We start from the raw sequence: 25,306 nt of genomic DNA on the forward strand, positions 1-25,306 counted from the left end.
ACACATGAAAAGATGCTCAACATCACTAATCATCAGGGAAATGCAAATCAAAACCCCAATGAGATATCACCTCACACCTGTCAGAATGGCCATCATCAAAAAGGATACAAATAACAAATGTTGGCAAAGATGTGGAGAAAAGGGAACCCTCCTACACTGTTGGTGGGAATGTAAATTGGCGCACCCACTGTGGAGAACAGTGTGGAGGTTTCTCGAAAAACTAAAAATAGAACTACCATATGACCCGACAATTCCACTCCTGGGAATATATCCAAAAACCCAAAAACACTAATTTGAAAAGATACATGCAACCCAATGATCATAGCAGCATTATTTACAATTGCCAAGATATGTGAGCAACCTAGTGTCCATCAACAGATGAATGGATATAGAAGATGTGAGAGAGATATGTATATCACATACTATATATTATATATATATAAAACACACACACACACAATGGAATACTACTCAGCCATAAAAAAGAATGAAATTTTGCCATTTGCAGCAACATGGATGGACTTGGAGGGCATTATGCTAAGTGAAACAAGTCAGACAGAGAAAGACAAATACTATACAGTATCACTCATATGTGGAATCTAAAAAATATTGATACAACAAACTAGTGAATATAACAAAAAGAACCACACTCACAGATATAGAGAACAAACTAGTGGTTACCAGTGGGGGGGGAGGGGCAACATGGGGTAGGGCATTAAGAGGTATAAACTATTAGGTATAAAATAAGCTACAAGGATATATTGTACAACATGTATAATATAACCAATATTTTATAATAACTATAAATGGAGTATAACCTTTGAAAACTGTGAATCACTATAGTGTACACCTGTAACTTATAATAAAAAATTAACCTCAAAGTGTTTTTAAAGTATCCTATCATATGCAAAAAGACACGGGGATCAACTTTTTGATGTCTCAATTTTTTTGTCTTCCACAATATTACTACTGTAAAAAATGTTGGACAGCACAGGCTGTTAGTTAGGTGCTGCTAACATTACTGAGTTCCACTGATGAAATTCCAGAAAGACTGACACATTTCCTAACATTTTTTTCCCCAATAAAATACTCAAATTCTGAAATTGGTAATGCTTTTATGAATGGTGCTGCAACTATAGAAACTTGATATAATCACTTTTTTAAAAGTTATTAGTTCTTTTAACCTAGACATCTAAAAAGCACTATAAAAAATTAGCAACTGACTCCATTCTACAATCAAGAATGTCAAAATTATAAACTTTACAAAAGGGCTTTATTAAGCAAATCAAGCATATCAGCTGACACTGTAACTTCTGTTAGTGGATACATCTAGGTCAATCAGAAAACAATTACGCCTGAAATATATAAGGGGTTGAAAAGGTTTTGTTTGTTTGTCTTGGCTTAAGCTACCTTTTATTTGATTCATTCTCCTTATTTTTGCTTATAGAGGCAAAGGATCTTTAGCCTATTTGTGCCTACCTTTAATAATAGATCATTAAAAGACACTGCTGAGGTTACTGTTTTCATTACTTTCAGTGTTGAAATAGGAGTTCTACTTAGCAATCTGTTTCAAGGACAAAGATATTTAGTAACTACACTGTTCTGAACGTCAAACAAGACAAGGCAAAACCCTGCAATAAGAGCGCAGTGAATTTTCCAGTTGGGTTTCTGCATCACTGGTGCTGGGTCTTGCTCTTGGTTAAGTGGCAACTATTCTTTTGAGATAAGATGCTATCACTCTCAGGAGTGTACTGACATTTTACTGAGGGACTCCGGAAGACTAAATCCTTATAACCCAGAGGAATAATTCTCTGCAGATAAATTTCAGAAATCGTAAGAAGTTTAGGCAGAGAATCGCTTAGGGACAGCAAGCCCTACCATGCATCTTTCCACAAGCCTTACCACTTAGTCGCCTGCCTGTTCCTACAGCTGGCCCTGAGATATTAACCTACAAACACAGATTTGCATTTTAAAGGAACAAATTAGGCAACGGTAAAGTTTACAAAGTTTGTTTAAGTAAAAACGTCTTGTTAATGACTACAATATTTTCAAGAGGTCCGGTGGACACTTGTTGTTCTTCCCTAACACTATACTTTCGGATGCTAGCCCCTCTTCTGTATGCCCCTTTCTCTCCCTCCTCCCATCCCTGCCTCCAAAAGTCTTCACACAGTTTCCCACCTATTTTCAGGCACCTAAACCTCACATGACATCTGCTTCCAAAGCCTTCCTGATCCCTCCAGCTAACATAATACCTCCTCTAAATTGCTGTAACATTTCCCTTTCATCTCTTTTGATATGAAAACGTTTCTCTTGTTAGTAGAATAGTAGTGGTAAGTAAATCAATTTTAAAATCAGAAAAGCCTGGTTTTAAGACCCAGTTCTGCACAGTAACGCACTGTCTGACCTTGCTTGAGCAAGTGACTTAAGCACTCCGGGCCTCTGTTTCCCCATCTGTAAACTGACAACAGTGACAGAAACTCCCTCAAATGGGTTAAATAAGAGAATTAAAAGACATAGGTTAAGTGCCCACCAGAGAATAAATTCTCTATTCTTTCTGCTACTGCACCCAAATATGGAGATTTTGCGCTCTGTTTTATATAAGGGTTGGTTAGCCCAGTGTGAAGGGAGGAATGGGGATGCCAGCAACAGGGACCAGTAAAAAGGGACCAAGGGGCTTCCCTGGTGGCGCAGTGGTTGAGAGTCCGCCTGCCGATGCGGGGCACACGGGTTCGTGCCCCGGTCCGGGAAGATCCCACATGCCGCGGAGCGGCTGGGCCCGTGAGCCATGGCCGCTGCGCCTGCGCGTCCGGAGCCTGAAAGGGACCAAGGTGTGAGCTAGTTGGCTGGGCTGGAAACAGGGTGGCACAGAGGAGTGAAACGAGATGCAGCTGGAGAGGAAAGCAGGGGCTAGACCACCAAAAAACTCTTGTGATAAACTTAAGGGGTTTGAACTTTATCACGAAGGATACAGGAAACTGCTAAAGGATTTTAAGCAGAAGAGCGATATCACTTGACTGGCCAGCAGTTCATGAGGCTTTTACAGAGAAAAGTTCTTTCAAAATGGCAATAAACTGAAGCATATTAAAACCTGTTCCCATGATAAGAAACCAACTTCTATGTATTAGCTGAATTAACCTCAGCTGGGTTGTCTTAGGGCTCGCACATTAAGAAAGCCACATGCCTTCGCCCATTAAAAAAGAGAAGCTTCCAGTGTCAAATAGGCAGAGCGTGATGCGGGAGAGTGAACTGCATGATTTATTCAAAGTTCTTTCCAATAACTTAATTATGAAAAATCAACTGCTGAATCAGTTCTCTTAGGCAGCTCAAATTGTAATACGAGGAGCAAATGAATCAGATATCCTAAGCAATACAATCAACTGGCTAGTCTTCGAATCTCCTCAGATAAAAAGGGTTATAAAGTAGAAAATTTTTTTAATTATTTTTTTAAATAGGGTATCTGTCAACAGCAGATAGAGTGAATTGGATACATGGCAATTACCCAAGTAATTAGAGGAGTCTAAAAGTCAAATCAAATAACCAGATTATAATACCCACTAAGTGGCTTAATTATCTGATTACCTTTATAAAAGTAATAGGTTAATTCCTAAAATCCACTGCTTAGAAAACCTTTAGGCAATCTAAATTTTTTAGGGATGGAGACTTCACTCTGTTGTCAAAATCTAATCGAACAAAAATTATAAATTTCATCATCCACCTACATGGGGAAAAAAATAAGCCATTCAGAAGGAATAAAAATGTACAAGAAAAATAAGACGCTGAAGCAGTAAAAAAAAAAAGGCAGTTTACATAATATACCATAAAGCAAGAAAAGATACAATTTGTTAAGTGTTTTACATATATTATGTTTTTCAATCCTTACAACCAGCTTATGACATAGATCCTATAACCCCATTTTACAGATACAGATTGTGAAACTTAGAATTTAAATAACAAAGCTCATTTAGCTAATTATGTGGCTGACACTATCAGAATCTTGAAGAGTTTTTCTTTCTCAAAAATTTCAGCACTCTATTTCCATCATATCTAATCCAGATGAACATTTGGAGAATGTTAGAGAAGATAAAACCCTTGGCATTCATTTAATTGCTTATTTTACCAAAGAGGAAATTGGCCCCAAAGAGATTAACTGACTTGTTCAAGGTCACACAGAACTAAAACTAAAAACCGAATCTCCTTTCCATATTTCACTAAACCTCACTGCAATATTTTTGTTAAACTAAACTCAGATAGATGTGTTGGCACACTGCACTTAATTAAACCTAAACCAACTAAAATCTAAGTATTTTTCCAACAAGAGGTGAACTGTCCAAATCTCACCACTGAGGATGGACTAGAACAGTTTTGGCTCAGATACTTGTCAAGTGGCCATTAAAAGGGATTGGATTCCAAGAATTCAATATTAGGGGGCAGGAATTTCTATTCAAGAACAGGCCAGAACGCCAAGCATCAGCAAGGCAAGCCAAGAGACGGCCAGTTAGGGAGGTCGGATGTTCAAACACCTGAGTGACTAAGTACAAACACAAAGTCTAAAGGGCCACGGACAGGTTCAAGGTCCCAGAGACAGGATCAGAGCAAAAGCAAATTAGAAATGAGAGGTGGGGTGGCTGACTTTCCAGGTGGGTGCTTGCACAACCCTGTCCCAGGGTGCAGCAGATGTGGTCCTGGAGTGGCTTTGGGGGGCTGGGGAAAAGGGGCAGGCTGAGCACCTAGAAAAGGAGCAGACTGAAGCGGTGCTCTCTGAGGAGGGTTCTCAGCTATACAAAAGCAGTCTCATTTACAGGAAGGACCAGCTTCTGAACAAGTGATTACACAAAAATCCATATTTACAGTTTACAGTATAAATAATTGAAGGGAGGTGAACAGTCCTGTTTATTCAATATTTTAACATTATCCAGTTTTAAAAGAAGAAAACTAGGACACAGGGAGTGTGGCTTTTCACTTCAAGTTACAAAGCCCATTACTACAAAAAATATACAAAGCTAGACCTTCTAAGTCTACCACTTTTACATTTATTGGCCATCCTGATAGACTAAAACCTGAAACCATCTTCCTTGAAGCTATACATGAATTTCTACAAAATGCGTACAGACTGCAGAAATACTTCTAAGTCCCCTACCCCAGTTGACAAAGGCTTCTGCCAAACCACCAGCAGTTTATCATCTTGAGATGCTGAGGACCAAGCATCATATAAAACTACAGCCACTATGCTTAATGCTTTTAATCCTTATTTCACATTATGTGCTCAAATTCATTTTAATAATAAACACACACACACACAATTTTATGTAATAAAGACAGCTTACCTTTAAATCGCTTCCTGGTAATGTACCTACTCCATCCTTCCAATCCATAACACTGAATACATCAAACTCTTGACCACTTGTGCTAGAGGCAGATTCAGTCATGATTTTTTTTTAACCTGGAAAAGAAAAAAAGGGCATATCACTTAAATATTCTACATACAAATCAGTTTTTATTTTAATGGTCATTGCTTCAATTTCCCTTAATTACATAATTTTCTTGATCATAATATCCCATATCAGAGATTTAGAAATAATTGCTTCAAACATATTTTTCCTAGTGCAATCCATGGTAAATTACAGGAGAAAATATATTAATAAAAGTTCTAGGTTAAACAAAAAGTGCCATGGTAAATTTTTGCTATTGTTAGAAGAGGAATTCACTGTTTCATAGCATATTCACTTAGAACAAAAAATCATGATGACATATGGATAGAATTCTTCACCCTCTAAGGAGTTCCCCCCACCCCAAGACATTCAAAAGAGAGTAGGTGTGGCTAAAGGATAGTATCCAGTATAAAATGTTGAAAAAGAGGCCATTTAGACTTTAAAAAAGAACAAGAAAATTCAGTCCATTATTGAATGCCATCTACACTAAATTTGACAGGTAAGTCTGTTCTATCAATACAATGAATATACAGTATGATTGATTCTTTCATGAAATTGATTTATTTAACTCAGTTGAAATATCTGCCAAGTTGATGTTCTGAGAAACAGGAAAACAGTCTCAAAATGTACAGCAAACACAATTAGGCTATGTTAAGATAACCAATTTGGCTAGCTACACTGTGATACTGCTCTTAATTTTCATTTTCAAAACAAACTTTTTCGTAATCATATATCCATTGGCGGTAGTATTGTTATTCTGAAACTGCTGTCTGTGTGGTATGGGATAAAACAAATAAATAATTATGTTGGTGTCACTGACAAGTGATCGAAGATCAATGGGTCCTAAATCTGAATGGAAGTATCTGTATAATTTCATGATGCATTTTATGTTTAAAAAATATGCATATTTTCTAGCTTTGCCCACTGACAAACTCTAGAAACAACCACCAATCAATAGTAATTAACAGCCTAGTATTCGGATTGTGGTCTCTAAATACCATTTCTCCCAGGCCTTCCCAGAGGTGGCAGGAAATGTGCAAGGTGAGCCTGGAACATCTTATCAAATAAAAAAGCAAGGAAGCTATCAAAGACAGCAGAGGTCATACCAAAGGGACTCAGAAGCAAACTTGAAGAGGCTTCTGTTGGCCAAAGTAAGGATATTAGCTGCAGTGAATTGAAACACATCAAATAAGTTTAAATCATTATGAGTTCACAACGATATTCAAAACAAACAAACCAACCAAGAACACCTCACTGATCACCTTTTGATTATACAAGGGAACCAACCATCTTATTATTTGGAAAAATAAACAAGGACTTATCCTGCCCATATTGCATGAGATCGATAAAAACTGTATCTCAGGGTAACCAAATCATTGGTGAGAAGAAGTTTCCTTTCAGAAAAAAATTCTTGCTAATAAATAGAGAAGGAATGATAGAACTGAAACATAGCCATTTGCAACCATTAAATAATGACTCTAGCAACCATCATCAATGCCTTCTAAGAATACCTACCAACCCAACACCATCTATGAAGTATTCTTGCCAGGAAAAAACTAAATCAAATCTGTTGTGATCAAGTCTATTTACAGGAAATACCAGAGACAAAGGAACATGTGAAATCACACCATTAAGACATAAGAAGCAAAACATGGATTGTACTGGGAACGCTGAGACCTTTCCAAAAGGTCCAAGAAGTCAAAATTACTTTCATGAAAATATTAACACGTTATTTGCCTTCTTCACTGTGTTGATATTGACACTGATGGTGCAAAGCAATAGTGGATAAAACTGCTGAAGCTGTGGCACCCAGCTGCAGTAGTAGTCATCTTATTCTTCAGCAGCCTGCACTCACAGTAAACAAATGTCAGATTCACTAAAAACCACCTTTGATGAAGTAAAATAATAAATTTTATTAAGTCGATATTTGAATATATATCTTTTTAATATTCTGTGATGAAACAGAAGTATGCACAAAGTGCTCGGGCATGGCAAAATACCAAGGCCGTCTCAAGGGAAAGCACTTGTGAATTGTTTGAGATGCAAGCTGAACAAGCTGCTTCTTTTTTTTTTAGGGAATCCCACTTTTACCTAAAAAACGATGTTTATTCAAGTTTAGATATTTGGAAAATATTCTGTCACACTGACAGCATTCGTTACTAATGATACAATTTCAGCATTTTGGAAAACCTGTATCCACCACCATGAGCCTGACAGCTTCCCAAAAGCTATAGACGTTTCTAAGGAGATGGGTGGTGATATTCATGAATATGATTTTTTAAAAATATTTCATAATGAAATATGTCAACATTTGGAAGATCTACATAACTCAGTGAAGTGATTTTTCCAAATGACCAATGCTTACAGTTACAAAATTATGCATGGCTAAAGGATCCATTCAAAGTGCAACACAGACTGATGGATTTTCATGTGACAGAGTACAGAAAGCTCACTGATAGGATTTCAAATTGCACACTGCAACTAACCTTTAAGAAACTACCACATGTCAAGTTTTGGTGTAATATTAAAGAAGAGTGTCCATCATTAAATGAAAAACTTAAAATAATCCTCCATTTTCCAACCCCATACCAGTGTGAAGCAGATTTTCTTCATATGCGTCAACCAAAACAAAACATTGCAACAGACTGAATGAGAAGCAGGTATTAGAATCCAGCTCTCTTCTATTAAGCAGACATTAAAGACATTTTCAAAAATGTAAAAGTGTTACTTCTCTCACCTTTTCTTTTAAATTTTGGAAACTGTGATTATAGCTCATAAAAATTGTGCTTATACGTACTAAGGTAATCAGTTTACTATGTTATAAGTCATAATAAATAACCAATATACTTTAATTTCTAAGGCAGTAAATATTGATACATATAACACAAACAATAGCTCTTTGGGTTTTTCATTTTTTAGAGCATAAAAGGGACTTGAGACCAAAAAGTCTGAAAGCCACTGCTATATAGGATTAAAAACTTGTTTTCGGCACACACAAAAAATTGTAAGGAATAACTATTAAACAAATGAAAGAGGAAATTTGAATTTTAGATTAAGAGACATATTAACCAATCACAATACTGCATTTCATAGATCTTGTTTGAACACTGATTTAAATTACTTTTTTTTTAAAAAAAAAAGATTATTAGGGACTTCCCTGGTAGTCCAGTGGTTAAGGCTTCGCCTTCCAATGCAGGGTGTGCGGGTTTGATCCCTGCTTGGGGAGCTAAGATCCCACATGCCTCGGGGCCAAAAACCCAAAACATAAAACAGAAGCAATACTGTAACATATTCAATAAAGACTTTAAAAAATAGTCCACATCGGGCTTCCCTGGTGGCGCAGTGGTTAAGAATCCACCTGCCAACGCAGGGGACACGGGTTCGAGCCCTGGTCCAGGAAGATCCCACATGCCACAGAGCAACTAAGCCCGTGTGCCACAACTACTGAGCCTGTGCTCTAGAGCCCGTGAGGCACAACTACTGAAGCCCACACGTCTAGAGCCTGTGCTCTGAAACAAGAGAAGACACCACAGTGAGAAGCCCGCGCACTGCAATGAAGAGCAGCCCCCGCTCACCGCAACTAGAGAAAGCCCATGCGCAGCAACGAAGACCCAACGCAGCCAAAAATAAAGAAAGAAAATAAAGAAAAGTTCTTAAAAAATGGTCCACATCAAAAAATCTTTTAAAAAAAAAAAGAAAAAAGATGATTTGACAGGAGGAGAAATATGAATACCAACTATTTGATGATATTGGAGAAATACCATTGCTTTTTTTTGAGGGATGATGATGATACATACTTTAAAGAGAGGAGGTCTTCCTTGTATTTTAGAGATACAAGCTGAAATTGTGAAATGAAGTGATATAAGGTGAGGAAGTTGTTACAAATTAATTAAGGGGTAAAATGGTGAAATAAGACCGGCAACATGTTGGAACTGTGAAGATAAAGACGAGTGAAGGGTCCAGGGTGGTTATTACACTACATTCCACATTTTAAATAGTCAATAGGAAAAAAACAAAACAAAACCCTGTGTTTCTTTGAATTATAGCTATCTTCTGTTGGAGTTTACTAGATGCTTCAATATTCTTTCTTCCTTTATCATTAAGACTTAATCCTCAAAACAGGAAATAGGTTGTAAAGGCCTGAGGAAGAATTAATCTAAGAAATAGTAAAAATATGAAATAAATTAAGACTCATACTGAAGTCCTCTATGACTCCTACCTCACTAAATACATAAAGATCAGCAACAAACCTGACTTTCTAAGGTAGGAGTGGCAGCTTTTCCTGATAGATAGTAGAGTGACAGAATAATTTTCCCCCTGGTGGATAAACCAGGTAAAACCTGAGTGATCCTTTAATAAGAAAATTTTTTCATTTATTAATTCAATCACATCTTCTTCCAGAAAAGCATTCAAAACATCAGAAAACTTAGACAAACTATTTCATTTATTTATTTCTCACAGAAAGATGGGTTCTATCATCCCTCTAGTCGACACTGAAAAAAGTGCAGAGTTCAGTAACTCACCCGAAACCACACTTGGTGGCATACCCAGGATTTTACCCCAGGTCAGTCTGATTCCAACCCTGGGCTTTTTTCTCAACCACAGTCTTGTGCTGTCTCAAAGTCTTACCCCCTCTGAGAATCTGGCTAAGCCTACTTTTCCCCATTTTACTCCTTGGAACACAGCAAGTCCAGAAAGCAGTTTACTAGGTCCAAAGTTCTCGATTTATGTAGATCAGTACAACATGTATCCTTTTTAGTAAAGTGCCATCGAATATACGCTTATTAACAAAATGTCATTGAGACACATATTCAACACAAATAGATTTTTGGTCTTTTCCTACCTAAAAACCATAAATGTATGAAATTTACAAGAGCAAAAATGCTGTCTGTGACCAGGAGGAGGAATAGAAAATCGGGGTAATCTAAAAGCTATCACTGTACAAAAGCTGCAGTAAATGTTTATTACATCTTTTAGGAAATAATTAGAATATGCTTTTGCTATACAAAACACTGGTAATGTTACATAGTATACTCTGCCTGCAAGCACATATCTAAAATTTATAAAAATTGTTTCCATCCATTGTTTCATTCTAAGGCTTGTGGACATTTTGTATAAAATATTATAGCATAAAAATATTCACTACATTGTCTTTTCCTTTATGCAATTTTGAAGCCACTGGCTACTTTCACTATTGCATGAAGTCTGAACAGCTACAACAGATTAGGCATTTTCCCACCATCTCCTCATCAGGTAGAACAACCAGCAACCAATATTATTTGAACAGAAGCTGGTTTTATGACACCCTAAGTCGTCCTCCTTTTTCATCTTCTGTAAGTGTGTGCACTTGTATACAAACATACAAAGGCTTTTCACTTCAACAAATTGTGCTTCTAAGAGTTAAGCAATTTTTTTTTTTTTTAGTACTTAGAAATGCTATGCTTTATATTTTCTTTAAATTTCACCTGGTACTGTTCCATCATCCCACGTGTAACCTGTATTCCACGGGCCTGAAAACCAGGTAGATAACGGTCACTCACAATACAAGTCACGAACAGTATTTCTCACTTGCAGAAAATCATAACCCAAATCTCTTGTTAATGCTGCTGAGGTTTCCTAAGGAAGTATCTTAAATATGTACCATGATGGGTCCTCTGTGTTATTAGCCAAGATCTACCACTTTCCTCCTAACCTCTTCTAAATGCTAATGGTCTCCAGCCACTGCTGATGTCAAAAGGGACAGCTTTCGAGATCAGATATCCAGCAACTGCATCCATGCAGCTTCTGATTCCCACTCACCTATGCTAAGACTGACAATGGCTAATATCAAGGGTACTGACACCCAATGTGCTCCCACCAATGCCCATTGCGGATGCCTCATCAAGGAGCTGATAATTTTACTGAAGGTGAAGACCATTACTGTTGGCACCAATGCAAATGTATTATACTCCCAAAGTCCCTCTTTTGTGAAACAGTTCACTTTAGCTTTTACTCATGTTTATTACAATTTCCTCGCCCTAAGAATTCAGCAAAAGGGTTGGAGGACAGACTAAATGACATTTTAACACTGTCATCAGAATTACCTCTTCTCTCTCTCCTGCACCGCTCCTTGTCTCTAAACCAAAGCTGTGCAACTTGACTCTCCCTGGGAATCATGTATCGAATGGATGCACTTCCTCCATCTCTCATGCAAAGAAATCTCTGGAAGCCCTAGCCTACCATGTACCACTAGTAATCTAGAAACATTAGGTGGTGATGAAATTAGTTAACACCTTACATTTAAAAATCCTATGTTATAAGAATATGGAGATGCAAGCCCTCTCATATACCGATGGTGGCACTACTGATTGAACCAACCTCCATGGAGATCAATTTTCAAGAACATATCCTCCAATTCAGCCCTTCTACCTCTAGAAATTTATCCTATAGATACTTACATGTATAAAAAATGTAAAAGGTGATTCATGGACTATAGCACTGTTTGTAATTTTAGAAAACTGGAAACAACCTGACCGTCCATCAGTAAAGGACAGTTGTGGTACAGCCATATACAATGGTTAAAAAACAATGAGGGGGACCTCACTGGTGGCGCAGTGGTTAAGAATCTGCCTGCCAATGTAGGGGACACGGGTTCCAGCCCTGGTTCGGGAAGATCCCACAGGCCACGGAGCAACTAAGCCCATGCGCCACAACTACTGAGCCTGTGCTCTAGAGCCCGCGAGCCACAACTACAGAGGCTGCGCGCCACAACTACTGAAGCCCGTGCACCTAGAGCCCGTGCTCCGCAACAAGGGAAGCCACAGCAATGAGAAGCCTGTGCACTACAACAAAGAGTAGCCCCCACTCGCCGCCATTAGAGAAAGCCCGCGCGCAGCAGCAAAGACCCAACACAGCCATAAATAAAAAAACAAAAACCAAAAAAACCCCCAAAGAACAATGAGGAAACTCTTCACATTCTGATATAGATAGAGCTCTAAGATACTATTAATACTAAAATTTTATGCAAGGTATAAAAACTGTGTGCTACCATTCGTGTAAAACAAATGGGGTATATATAAATACGTGTATTGCTTATATATGCATAGCCTATCTTTGGCAGGATTTGTCAGAAGCTGGTAACACTGGCTGCATCCAGGAAGGAGCAACGACTGACTGAAAGACAACCAAGGGAGGGAACCTTCTCTCTGTGTAGTGTACCCTTTAGTACCTGTTGAATGTTTAAGCGTGTGGGGTTTTTCGAAGAAAAAAAGTTACATTAAAAAAAAATGTTTTAAAATCCTGTTTCACATTTATTTAAAGTACTCCATGTTTTGAAAGGCACGTCTTCTTATGAAAAATACTTAGCTTGTTACTGATGCCAACAAACGAAGCTATAGACTAGAAGGTGCTAGGAAAATCAACTTCCCCAAAGCTCTTGGGTAATTTAACTAGTAGGTATTTAACTATATATGCAAATGTATCAGCTCCACAGATGGGTGAAAAGAGAAAGGGTCGGGTTCACTTCTCCACAATTGAGGTATCAAAAACATACAGTAGAACCTTGGCATTCACAGACTATTTATGGTTTCTACCATTCCTGAGTGACAGCTGAAGTTCCCATGACATTTACTAATTTGCCATTTTGCAGAGACATGATTCTGAATAACACTCCATAAACTGAGAGTCCCGGCCAAGGTCCAGGTGTGCTCTGAGTCACAGTGCTTTGTCTGAGTGCTATGACCACTGTAAATAAAGTGATAAAAACTTTGTTTCTTGTTAAGAAATGAAACAAAAGCAAGTGCTAATTGATTCTAGTGTTGATGACAGAACGAGGAGAATACGGAAATGTTTATGAAAGTGATACGTCCCAGCCACAAAACAGAAGTTTCGGATAAATCAAAGGCTGAAATGTCAAATGCAATGATGACTCAGACACACTATGTGAACAAAACTACCAAATGCTCCAAAAGGAAATAAGTAGAAAAGATGTGTGAATTTGTTTCAACAAGTGCTCTCGACAGTACAAAATTTGCTCATCAAGTGAGATAAGTATTTAAGGTCTAGAGAGATCATTTACATTTTTCAGTTATACTTTAGTAATTTGAAGGGAGGAATTACATGCTACAATGATTTTTTTCAGGTTGAGGCTTGGCGATGGTCTTGGGCTGTATCCCTCACAAATGTCAAGAATCTACTGTATGTTATTTTGACTGGAGATAAACAGAGTCCTTCACAATCCTCCCTTCATATGATTCCTTCCCTCACATCTACCAGGAGAGGATAAAATGGTGGCTCAGAGTGGGAGCAGACTCCCCCAGGGCTGCACTTCTACAGCGAGTTCAAGGTGAAGAGGCCGCCTGGGGCTGTGATGGAGAGAACGGTCCCCTGAAAGATAAGCAACCCAATCTAGTACGTCCCGACATAAAGTGAGAGAGTGGGCCTTGCCTATAAACCAAAAGTCTGGATCTGCAGATAAGGTGAGAATTAAAGATTACTAAAGAAAGTGTACTAACTGTAGCCTGGCCATGCCTGCTCAAACTATTGTTTTCAAAATATTACAGTATTTAAAAGAACGGCTAGTTACTGTTCACTAAGACCAGTTAAATAGTTTTAATAATTTTACGTGAAGTTGCTTTTTTAGAAATCCATTTTACAGCTTTACAGTTAACAGATGCATTTTTCAAAAATAAGTTACAGAGGTGACAAGGCCAAGAGCTGGTAGTAGTTGTAAAACGGGGGTAGACATGACCTCAGAAGCAGCATCTGAGAATCAGATTTAAATTCTGTCATTCAGAGAGATGCCGGGGCTGAGATCTCAGCGCCTGGTGTCAACGGACTAAACTCATCAGTCTGGGGTTCAAGAGGGCAATGTTATCTTTTGTGAAGTGTAAGTCAGGAATGCTAACCCTAAAACCATGATCACGAAAGAAACAAGTGAGAGCTATGCAGAAGAGTAAGACGGCAATAAGTCAGCCTCCACTGTGGGGATCCAATGCCTTGCTGCTTTGATGCCCATATTAATACCATCAACTGAAGCTGGCTTTTGGTGTACTTTGTAGAAATCATCGATCGCTAACCAAACACTGTCTCTGGCACATTGTGACGTTCTCAAAAACGTCCTAAGCGTCGTCTTCGGTAATATCATCAAGAAGGCCTCTGCCCACTGCTAAACACGTTATTAAAGTGGCGTATAAAACTGTTTTGGGCCTCCGCATCCCCACTCACCCTGCCCCTGGTCATCCTTTCATAGACAGATGCAAATCACACACGTCATGCATCATCCTCAAAACCTGCCACGCTCTCTCAAGTTCCTCTTTCCATCCCTCTCCCTTTCCTAAACAAACCACAGCCTTCCTTTCCTCCCTTCAACTCACTTTCCAAAGATTAACAACTACCTATTCTGTGACATAAGACCAACTAATCCCTTGAAGCCTCAATTTCCCCACCTGTAAAATGTGGCAAATAATAGAACTTTTCTTCATTGGGCAGTGGTGAGGATTACATGAGAGAAGCCAGGTAATACCTCAGCACGGTGCCTATCCCATAGTAAGCAGCCAATAAAATCTAAACTTTCTGCTCTAATTACCTGGTTTAACAATTATTTGCGCTCATGAGAGTCGCTCTGTGATCTCAAAAAATTAGGCAGTGGCTTTTTTTTTCCCCTTTCCCTTCATTTTATTTCAAAGGCATCTCTTATAGTAAGCCACCTGTATTCAAAGCTCCATCAGAAGATGTCAAGATCACTACATAAAAGTACATGTTTCATTGTTAATAATAATACCTATATTTACATGGCTCCAGAAATGACTAGCTTTCTTCATAGAACAATACCTCTGAAGTAATGGAGAAGGATTCGTTGTGTGGGCAGGGAGTCGGGCCCAAAGGCCAGGCTCTCTTGGCCACCATGCTGGGCTGGCACCACACTGTACACCAGGCTAAGGCATGTAAACAGGACGAGATGAAAGGCTAGGGCCACATTTCTCAAAGTCTGCCCCTCAAAACTTTTAGACCATTTCTGCACGTCCCGTGATAAAAGTTTTGTGGTGAGGGAGATGTGTAACCCCCCGGGGTCTTTAGGAGACGGATGGCGCACGTCAGCAGCAGCGCGGCAATCCGTGTAGTGCTGTCTGAGCCCAAGTTTCCCACAGTCACTTAGCCTTGTGGCTCTGTTATCACAGTATAGCGAGGTCCATGGAATCCCCTTTTCGGAAGATGCTGAGTTACAGAAAATAAATTCAAGAAACAACATGAGAGCAGGCAGTATTTTACAGGGTAGAATTTATTCATCTTCAGGTTAGAGTCAACTACAGAGGTGCTACCTCATGGCTGAGCTCGCCATCTGCATCCATGTGTTGAGATTTGTAGTGTCTAACACCGGGGAATGCCCTCAGGACCTAGAGTCCAGGCTGGAGAAAGTGATCCTGAGAAAGGCAAAACCTCTGCCTCCTAAGGTCTATCTATGGTTTTCTGATTTATTCTCTAATGGCCTCCTATGTACTTTCATGACACCAGAGAGGTACACAGCCTGTAACAGGGGAACCCACATACCCACAAGTACATGGCCATGTAGGGGTAGTCACACAAAGCCAATAAGCCTAAACCATTCCAGAGACACAAACATACTGGAGCCGGAGGGTTTCTTCTATGCTTTGCCATTTTAAAGGCTCTTACCAATACTAGACTAGTTGACCCTCACAGCTACCTTTTAAGATGGCCAAGAATTCTTAGCCTCATTTTACAGATAAGAAAAGATCACCCAACCAATAAACAGACTTTTACCTCCCAAGACAGTGCCCCTCAAACTATACCATACTGCCCAACACATTGTATTTTAGTCAATAAAGAAGCCAGTCTAACGTAAAGGTGAAAAGCACAGCAGCCAGAGTGCCTGGGTTGAATCCTGGATTCACAGTTTACTAGCTGTATAATCTTGGGCAGGGTACCCAACCTCTCTTGAGCCTCAGCTCCTTCATCTAAAAAAATGAAATAGAAATATCTACTTCATATGGATTAAAAAATGTTTTAATCATGCATGTTAAAGTGGTTTGTACTTTTTGGACACTCAGTCCACAACAGCTACGGCTATTTTGAAGAAAAGAAACAAGCTGCTCTTCAGTGTCCACATTCCCTCCAAACATGGGTTTACCAGATGTCTGAAGTATCCCAGGGCAGAGGAGTTGATAACTCTGCAAAAGCCAATACCTTTGCACCACAAAGTCCTATTTGATTTCTTAAGAGTCCAGGGGTGAAGGTGGAGAAAAGTGGAAGTTAAGAACTGTGGTAGGATTCTGGGATTTCATGGACAAATAAAATTTCAAAATGAATTTGGGAAGCTGATGAAAGGTCAATAAGTATTAGTTTTCCCAAGCTCTTATAAAGAACATGTTAACAAGGAGAAAAGTATGAAAGACATAATCTCTGAACAGCGACCCAAGACTAAGCCACTGGCAACCTTACTGTGACATTTTTGCTGAGGAGGCATAAAAGCTTCCTTGCATACCAACTGTGGTTCCAGGACCTGCTTTCAAGAAAGCTAGTGCAGAGGCCAACAGAAAGCACCGTAAGAGATGGCAGCAAGAGGCCAGGAGGAAAAAGAGTGATGAACGCTATGGATCCTCTCCAAAGGGGACTCAAATGACTACAGTGAGTCTTTCTCTGTACAAGTACTGGAATATGTGTACGTAAGATGCCAGGAGAAGAGGGGCTGGAAAGGCAGAATCTATACCCCAATTATAATACTTATTACATCACATCATGATCATTTACTTACAGGAGGTTTTGGAGGAAAGAAAACTGGATTTCTTCATTTCGCTATCCCATGTGATTATCCACAGTAGGAATCAATAAAAATTTATCAGATGAATGAATAAAACAGAAGGGGAAAATATAACAGACTAGTTGTGGGCAGGCACTGGGGAGAGAGGAAATCAGGAAACGATCTTCATTTGTCCATCTATCTCTTATTCTCCAGTGAAAATTCTAACTAACAACGAGGCTGCTAAGTATTTATTTACCTCTTTGGCAGAAGGATAACATTCCTGCTCCAAGAAACCTTCCTTATTTAAGTGTCAGTGAAGAATACATGAAAAGAAGTTAAATTCAAACCTCTTAAACAGGCTTACTCAATAAGGATAAGAGAAAAATCTAAATTCACACCTGAAGCATCTCTCAACAAACACATTTTGCTACAAAGAAAAAATTTCCTTTCAAATCAAGCATGACAGATACCAGCTTTGATATTCTACTCACCCTGACTGGCAAGAACTCTGAATCGCACACATACTGGAACTGAGATCTGTTGAGGAGAGATGTGAAATTTTGCCCTGAGGGCCCAAGTTCATAGATTTTTAGGCAGGTAAAACTCTAGATCATTTCAATGTGAGAACTGAAATCTCGGTAGCATCAAGAACAAATCCTTGAGAATCTGGGTCTCCTGTCCATATATATGCTTATATAGTAGATGCCTTCCTTTAAATATGAAATCAGTTATTAGGACAGTCCTTCTTATTGATACTTTTTCAGAAACACACCCCCACCACCAGTAGTTATCTACTGGTCATGTTTTAATGAAAATGTCCCTAGTTATAACGTATTGATGGTTTCTCTGATTTGCTACCTTTTCTGCCACGGAGATTACATGCAAAGGGGTAGTCACTGAAGGCAACCTTTACGAAATCTCAACTTCCTGCCCTTCCGTTTGTTACTGTAAGAAGGATGAATTATTTGAGAGTCTGTGGCCTAACCTACTTACTTCCTCTGAAGGAGGAACAGAAAATTAAAAATGCCTTTCAAGAAAAAAAAATGTACATAGAAAATGAAATCACAAACTGACATTAACAGTCTTACAGCATATTTAATACACTCTCTTCAAATGCTTTTATTTGAAGTTCATTTTCAGTGTACAGACTATATCTCAATTTGAGGCAAAAATATCCTGAAAAGTGCTAGCACGTCATCAACATATTACACTAGTAGCGTAATAATAGAAATTTTACACCCATTAGAGGGATTCAGGGGAATAAAAAGAGCAAGAACCTGTCTCACACAGATATTTCCCTGCTTATGCAAAATATGCATGAACTTAAATTAAAAAAGAAAACTAAAAGTAGTATCTTGTTCTTTTTTCTTATTTCACTTCGTAATTTTTTAAATGCTAAAAGCAGTATCTGTTTTCTTATTCTGCTTCATATTTTTATAGAACATAGAGCTAGAATTAAAAGATTTACACTTGATTTCTCTTTTGTATATGATAAATTAGATTTGACCAGATTTTACTTCTGTCACAGAAGTCATGTCTACAGGGCTTACCCTGATAACCATTTGTAGCTAAACTCCGTATCAACAGATTGAACAGCTAGGCCTCCAATCTGCCAAATAAGACCACAAACCAATGGGGTGAAATTATCTAAGACCATTTAACAACCAGACCAGGGATTTCAATTCACAGTTCAGGGTTCAAGCAGTGTTAACAGATGGGAGAAAAATAATCAACTGATTTTGGTGCCTGAACCATCCTACTAAAAGTGTTTCAGGAACTGAACTGGTTTAATTCTATAAAATTTCACATAACATAAAGCTGTAGTCCAATCTTGAAAAGGCCTGGCACACAGCAGGTACTCAAAAAAATGTACTGGATGACAGTGTTTCAACAAAGGAGAAACAGGCTGTACACCTGAAACTAACACAACATTGTAAATCAACTATACCCCAATACAAATGTAAAAAACAAAACGAAAACAAAGGAGAAACAGCCCATCACCCTATAATCAATGCCTGCAGGAGCATCCTTCTAAGTCAGACAAAAGCTCTGCTTGATGGACCACGACTCAGATGATAGAAATATTATATGACTCCCACTGTAATCCAGAACCGCCCAATGAATCAAAAGCTCTTCACTTCATTTTGTAAATGGGCCTACTCTTCTGGTTAAAGAGTATAATGTCAGTAGTTATCGTATTTTGGTGAATATATTCTTAGTCATATTCCCTGTTATCTTTATTAAACTTTGATCCTAACACTACATTCCTCCCTACCCCCAGCTTCTCACCACCATTATCTCTATCCCTCATTTTAATTTTCTTCTTTTATAATCACAATAAATTCCATCATGTTTTGAGTTCACAAAATGGTAAATTTAGGTCCCAATCTTTTGATGGATGATTGATTGATTTACACTTTTTGATAACACACCCTACTGCCTTATCAGGTCTCTTCCTATACAGAACAAGTGAAATCTTATTTATATATAAGCCTAGTAATTCCCAAAACTAATCTGAGTAATGTTTTATTAACAGTTAGTGATCATTTCAAGGCCATGAACTAGACCAAGGTGTTCTTTTCAGTATAACTCAGTCTTTCCCCAACTTTTAAAAAAAGGAAAAAAAAAGAGGAAAGTGAAGAGATAGTGTTTTCTTCCCGTAATTTTTTCTTACACCTGTTTGCTATTGCTCGTCTTAGCGAACCAACGTATAAGAGCAAATACATTAATCTGGAAATGTGTTTTCTTAGAAATATTCTAAGAATTACTATTTGGAATATTAGAAAGTTAAAGACATAACAAAACAAAAGCCAGTGTCATTTTCCCTGGTCCCGCCCCTTTCAAAGTACATGATATGAACTAAGACAAGTTACTAAGTATCTCTGAGCACCAGTTTGCTCTAAAAGAGAATTAATAATACCAAATGCTCAAGGCTAGTGAAAGTATTAGGGATAATATTCAGTGTCTAGAACAATACCTGGGCATACAGAAGGCACTCGGTAAGTTTTTGTTAGATGAATGAATGAGTGAATCAATGAATGAATATAAAATATCTAGCTTAATGCTTGACATTCAGAAGGCACTCAATACACAATTACATTGACTATATCAACACTTCACAGTGTTTTGCAGAGGGCACCCTACCTTCCAGGACCCTACCTTAGGAAACACATCCAGTAGTACCACCACAGTACTTACCTCTATCTACCTTTCACTAGCACTGAACCATGGCTTTGTTTTGGTAATTACCATTGTACGTGTATAGATTATCTCCTCAACTAGATTATGAACACACTGAGGCCAAAGACTGTTGCTTTCTCTGTAGCCTCAACAAATTCATTCACTTCACCCTATTCTAAGTATTCATTATGTGAAGCACTTCCCAATGGAGACTTACACAAAATAGATACCAATAAATATTTGTGGACTGACATAAAACACTGACTTACAGAAAGACTAGTAAATAATAATAAAAAGGTTTTATTATAATACACATGTAATTCTTCTAATCACTACCCAAGTCATTAACTATGAGTCCACTTCTGAGGAAGAAACTGGAGCCACACCCAGGATCACCCAACTTTATACAAGTTCCTCTCAAAAGTCCTTGCTCTTTCCTTCAAACCACACTGTCTCCTACAAAAGGACTTCTCTTAAAGGCTTTTTTCAATTCGACTTCATAAATCAAACTCCTGGGGTAAGCGTGTAGGGAACTCATCAAGGGCAAAGACCTAGTCTTTCAGTGTTCAGCACTGTAAGAGCTCAATAAAAATGAGTTAACTAGTAGAAACATCGCTAGAGAGATTACTCAGGTTACCCAGCCTTGGGACCCCAAAGGTACCCTTGTCCACACCACATAAAGTAACTTCTTTTGTACATTTCCCATCCTATTATAAACAGCTTTTGTTGATATATGTATTTCTTAGAAATAAACTACCAAACAAAACAAACCAGTGGAATTTTTCAAGAACCAACCTTCAATTCCTCAGGGATGAATTAAACAGGACATATATTTTTTCTTTCCTCCACTATTGGGTTTTTGGGTTCTTAGCATATTGATTGGATAATTTACAAGAGAAGTGAGATAAACTAAAACTTTTCAGAGTTTGTCAAGTTCAGTATCATCAAATTGAAAACAATGACAGATAGTACTTGTGGTTTTCTTTTTTCTATCTAGATAACAGTTGATTAGAATTAGAATAAAGCAGCAAAGAGGTCTAGAAAACATGGGGGTGGGGGGGAAAGCCCTACAGGTAGCTTCCCCTAAATCCAGTCATTTGCAGTACCCATTTTCTGGCCCCGAGAGTTTAAATTCTTACTACTCCATTTACCTATTTTCTCATCCTCATTTCCCAGCAGATTCACACAACTAAACTATTAATTACAGCACATGAATTCCCCTCACACCAACCCTTCTACTTTCATCACCATACCATTTCCACAATTTGGCATCATTTCATATTTAAAAGTATTTATTTCATCTACTCCTACCTAGCAAATGACTAGTTTGGGATAAATAAATGTCAATTCGTATTCAACACCATGTTAAAAACATGGTCCCTTCTCTCAAGGAGCCAAAGTTGTAAAAGAGAAACCACTAATTTCCTATAGAAAAGAAATATCCCCCAGAAGTATTGTGACAAGTCCGTATAATATATACACCAAAAACTAATCTAATAATTTTAGCCAGGAATTAAATCACTCTGTTCGGCTCTTAAAAACCTACCTCCTGCCCTTTCCAGAAAACATGGCTAAGGTGAAATGGTAATATGACAACCATTTCAAACATCTGAATAGCTCTTCATAGAGCTCAAAACCTTATTTTATTTGATCCCTTCAACAAAGAAACCAAGGCAAGCATTGTTGCTCCACTTTTCCGGATGGGGAAATCTAGGCTGAAAGAGTTAAAGTGACTTACACAAAGTGGTACATTTAGTGGCTAAATTGTCTTCTGATTCCTATTCTAGTACTCTATCTACACTCACAGTGATTCCCCAAATGAAGAAAAAATAATCACTGTCTTCCACTCAGCACATCTAAACATGAAACTCACCACCCTAGGAAACACATTTCACTCTGCCTGAACTCTACTTCTGTCTGGGTGATCTTCTTGAAGCTGTTCTTGCCCCCTTGTCTCTGCTGCATCACCTACGTGGACATCTATTTATTTTGCTAAATTATACTACTCAAGATGATCCACAAGCAGAAAATGACAATAAATTCCCTATTAACAATCATTTTTATATTGGTATTTATTCAGTTATGACATCGAGACCACATCTACCCTGGTTATAAGGTGACTCAATAAGGATTATTAGTCGTGCTAATTTATTTTGTTTTTGCCAAACAAGAATTAGTAACTCCTTTAATACCCAAGACAGAGAAGGAAAATGAAAGGCAGAAAAAGAAAGGGAAAGATCAAGAGAAAAAAGGCATACATAGTAGAAAGCACTACAGTAGCACAAATGTACTTTGATGCTCTACCCAGAGAGGGCCCCCCTTTGCCTGAGAATGACCTTTGTCCTGAAAGTAGGCCCTGGATCATTGGAGACAAACCAGCACCCTCCAAAATTACCAAAGGGATCTTTACTGGACAACAGCTGTATTCCCTGTGGTGATACGCTTAAAAGTTGACAAGTTTATGCTAACACTGGAAACTCACTATAACCTATGATTCGATATTTGGCACAAGTCAGACCACCATTGGACTTGAGTCACAGAATATAAGTTACTTAAATATCCCCAAAGATCTTGTTGTGAATTTCACCTACAAAATTTTACCAAGTTCCAGAACCTTCCATATCACTGTGTACTTATACAACAGTTATATTAATTCACAATTGCTTTGTTCTAGTTTTCCCACTTTCTCAACTCCAAAGAATAAAACTATTTATTTTCAGCAGAAAACAGGTGCAATTGGAGCGTGAATTAAGAATCTAGCAAAAAGCCAGTCCAAAGGTTATCCAGAACAATCTCTTAACTTTTTCTAATGTTTTAATCAGAGCCTCAAGCCCACTCAGTGTCAAGACTTCCATGCATTCAAAGCGGCCCTCACAAAATGATGTTTTTCTGCCAACCTTGTTCCACACTCTCCTCCCTCATCCCCAAATGCAGCTTTTAACATTTGCAAGTATATCAAGGAATTTGTTTCAACATGCAACTCTTACCTAGTTGCAGTGAAGAAATAACTGTCTGATGGTCTTTAAGACTGTCGTCCACCCTCAAGACTTCTTCCGGAGGTCTAGCATTGATTTAAAAGGAGGACAAATAAAATCAAAATATTGTCATAAAAAAAAACCTTCAAACCCGCAACTAATATGTATAAATTTTGAATTGCTGATTTATTGCATAATTTCATACATTACCACTTGATATGTTAAAAAAAAAAAAACTAGTTCTGGATGAGATGAGCTAGATTTTATCATTTATATCATTGCCCTCCCCTAAATTCCCCCATTAAAGTCTCTCCCATTGTATGACAAGCAGATGAAAGTTACAAGGGTCATTTGGTTCAACTTCCATTTCTCTCATTGCTTTTCTTAAAACTAAAGTTACTACGCAGAACACACACTGGCAAAAGAATAAATTCTATGTAAGCAAGTTTTGTCCGTATATCAAATATTTAAGCGTTTAAATCACAAACTATACAAAGCGTTCAGAAATAATGTATTTTGCAGTGAAACAAAATTACACTCTTAGCACTAAAAGGGGCCATTTATTTTATGACTATATATAACTGTATGTTTAAGAAACTAAATACTAGCCTTAAATTATATTTATTAGAGAATAAAATGATCAGCTCACATAAAAGGCACATTTCAACCAAAGGTCTTTCTCATTTTTTCGAAGTTTTAAACACAAATTGCACTTTGCATTTTTATTAACGTTCAAATGAAATTATCCGCTGTGACTCCTGATTAAAAGTAGATCAAATGTGTAGACAACGATAAATATAAAAAACAAACAAATTGCTTCTAATCCAGAGAGTGACCAATCTCAAATCCCAGAATAAAAGCAAAGTGTTTTTTCCCATAGAAGTAATGAAGAGTGGAAGTTGTAGAGTCTGGGTCCTCAGATCTCATTTGCTCTCCAATGTACTAAACTTTCTATTTCTGATCAGCATCCTCTCATACAACATCTGGCTGCTCGCTCGGGTCGTCTAATTACTTCCACGTCTGAACGGACTACGTAGCTAAAAGTAAAGGCCAAAGTTTGCTCTCGGCCTTCCGAACTTAAAAAGATGCGTTTAACCACTAGAGGTCTCCCCTTGGCCAGTTTTGTACGTTCGCTATTTTGCTGCACTTGAAACTTTCCGGAGCAATGCTCTACTCGAGTCAGTGTTTTTCTAAAAACTTGCGCAAAAATCCACGCGACCGAGCTAGCCAGTACAGAGACTCTCGGGCTCCCCAAACCGATAAAGCTATTACAAACAACCCTCTAGGAAAATCAAAATTAATATTCGACGCACTCGCTCCAGCCGCTCCCCCCCCCGCCCCATTCTTATTTCTCATCTCAGTTTCCCTGAACTTAAACTCAGAACAATCAAAAATCTATTTTTGTTTCGGTGCTCTCTGAAGGATCTCTAACGCATTTTTCTGGCGGTAGACCCGAGGTGGTAGAGGAGCGGGCCGAGGGATGCAGGGAGGGGGAAGGGCCGTGCTCACAGCGCCCGAGGAAGTTGCATAAGGAAAGAGACTCCGCTTTTTGGGTCCCCTCAAAAAATCGGCAGGGAGGGGGAGGAAAAGGAAGCGGGGAGGGGGGAGGTAGGAGGGAAACCGAAGCGACGTTTACCTTCGTCTCCCCGTGTAAGGGTGGGGTAACAGCCACGATCTTCGCGACCCCGGAGGGCGGCTCGTTACCCCCACCTCTCTCCGAGCGCAGACGGACAAACAGATACCCCCACCCCTCCGCGGGGAAGGCGGGGAGGAAAGTGCCCGCTTTTAAACTTTCTCTCACGGTAGCGCTTGGGCCGGGCTTTGACCAGAAAGGGTGGGGGAGACTGGAGGGCCTTTTTCTTTCAAGGTAATTAAAATTTTACCACCAGGACAGAAAAAGACGGCCGCCGCGGGCCCGCGCCGCCTCGCTTCCCGAAGCACTTTCCTGCCTCGGGCAGAAATAAACCGGAGGGGTTATTTTTGTG

At 38.6% G+C, this 25,306-nt stretch overlaps 1 protein-coding gene across 6 annotated transcripts in view; it reads right to left on the reverse strand.

The window, feature by feature from the left end:
* L3MBTL3 (L3MBTL histone methyl-lysine binding protein 3) overlaps nucleotides 1-25,306 on the reverse strand; it is a 116,580-nt gene that overhangs the window by 90,414 nt on the left and 860 nt on the right. For 3 of the 6 annotated variants that reach the window (XM_024759090.1, XM_024759086.1, XM_024759092.1), the window contains exons 2-3: nucleotides 23,334-23,407; nucleotides 5,325-5,440 (exon numbers count right to left, since the gene is read on the reverse strand). In XM_024759090.1, coding sequence (XP_024614858.1) covers nucleotides 5,325-5,426 — 102 coding nt within the window. In that variant the 5' untranslated portion in view covers nucleotides 5,427-5,440; nucleotides 23,334-23,407. Of the gene's footprint in view, nucleotides 1-5,324; nucleotides 5,441-23,333; nucleotides 23,408-24,957; nucleotides 25,199-25,306 lie in introns of those variants that run through there. The other 3 variants (XM_024759091.1, XM_024759088.1, XM_024759089.1) reach the window with 2 other exon arrangements.

The sequence above is a fragment of the Neophocaena asiaeorientalis genome, unplaced genomic scaffold, assembly GCF_003031525.2.
Source record: "Neophocaena asiaeorientalis asiaeorientalis breed wild unplaced genomic scaffold, Neophocaena_asiaeorientalis_V1.1 scaffold5, whole genome shotgun sequence".
NCBI classification, from domain to species: domain Eukaryota; kingdom Metazoa; phylum Chordata; class Mammalia; order Artiodactyla; family Phocoenidae; genus Neophocaena; species Neophocaena asiaeorientalis.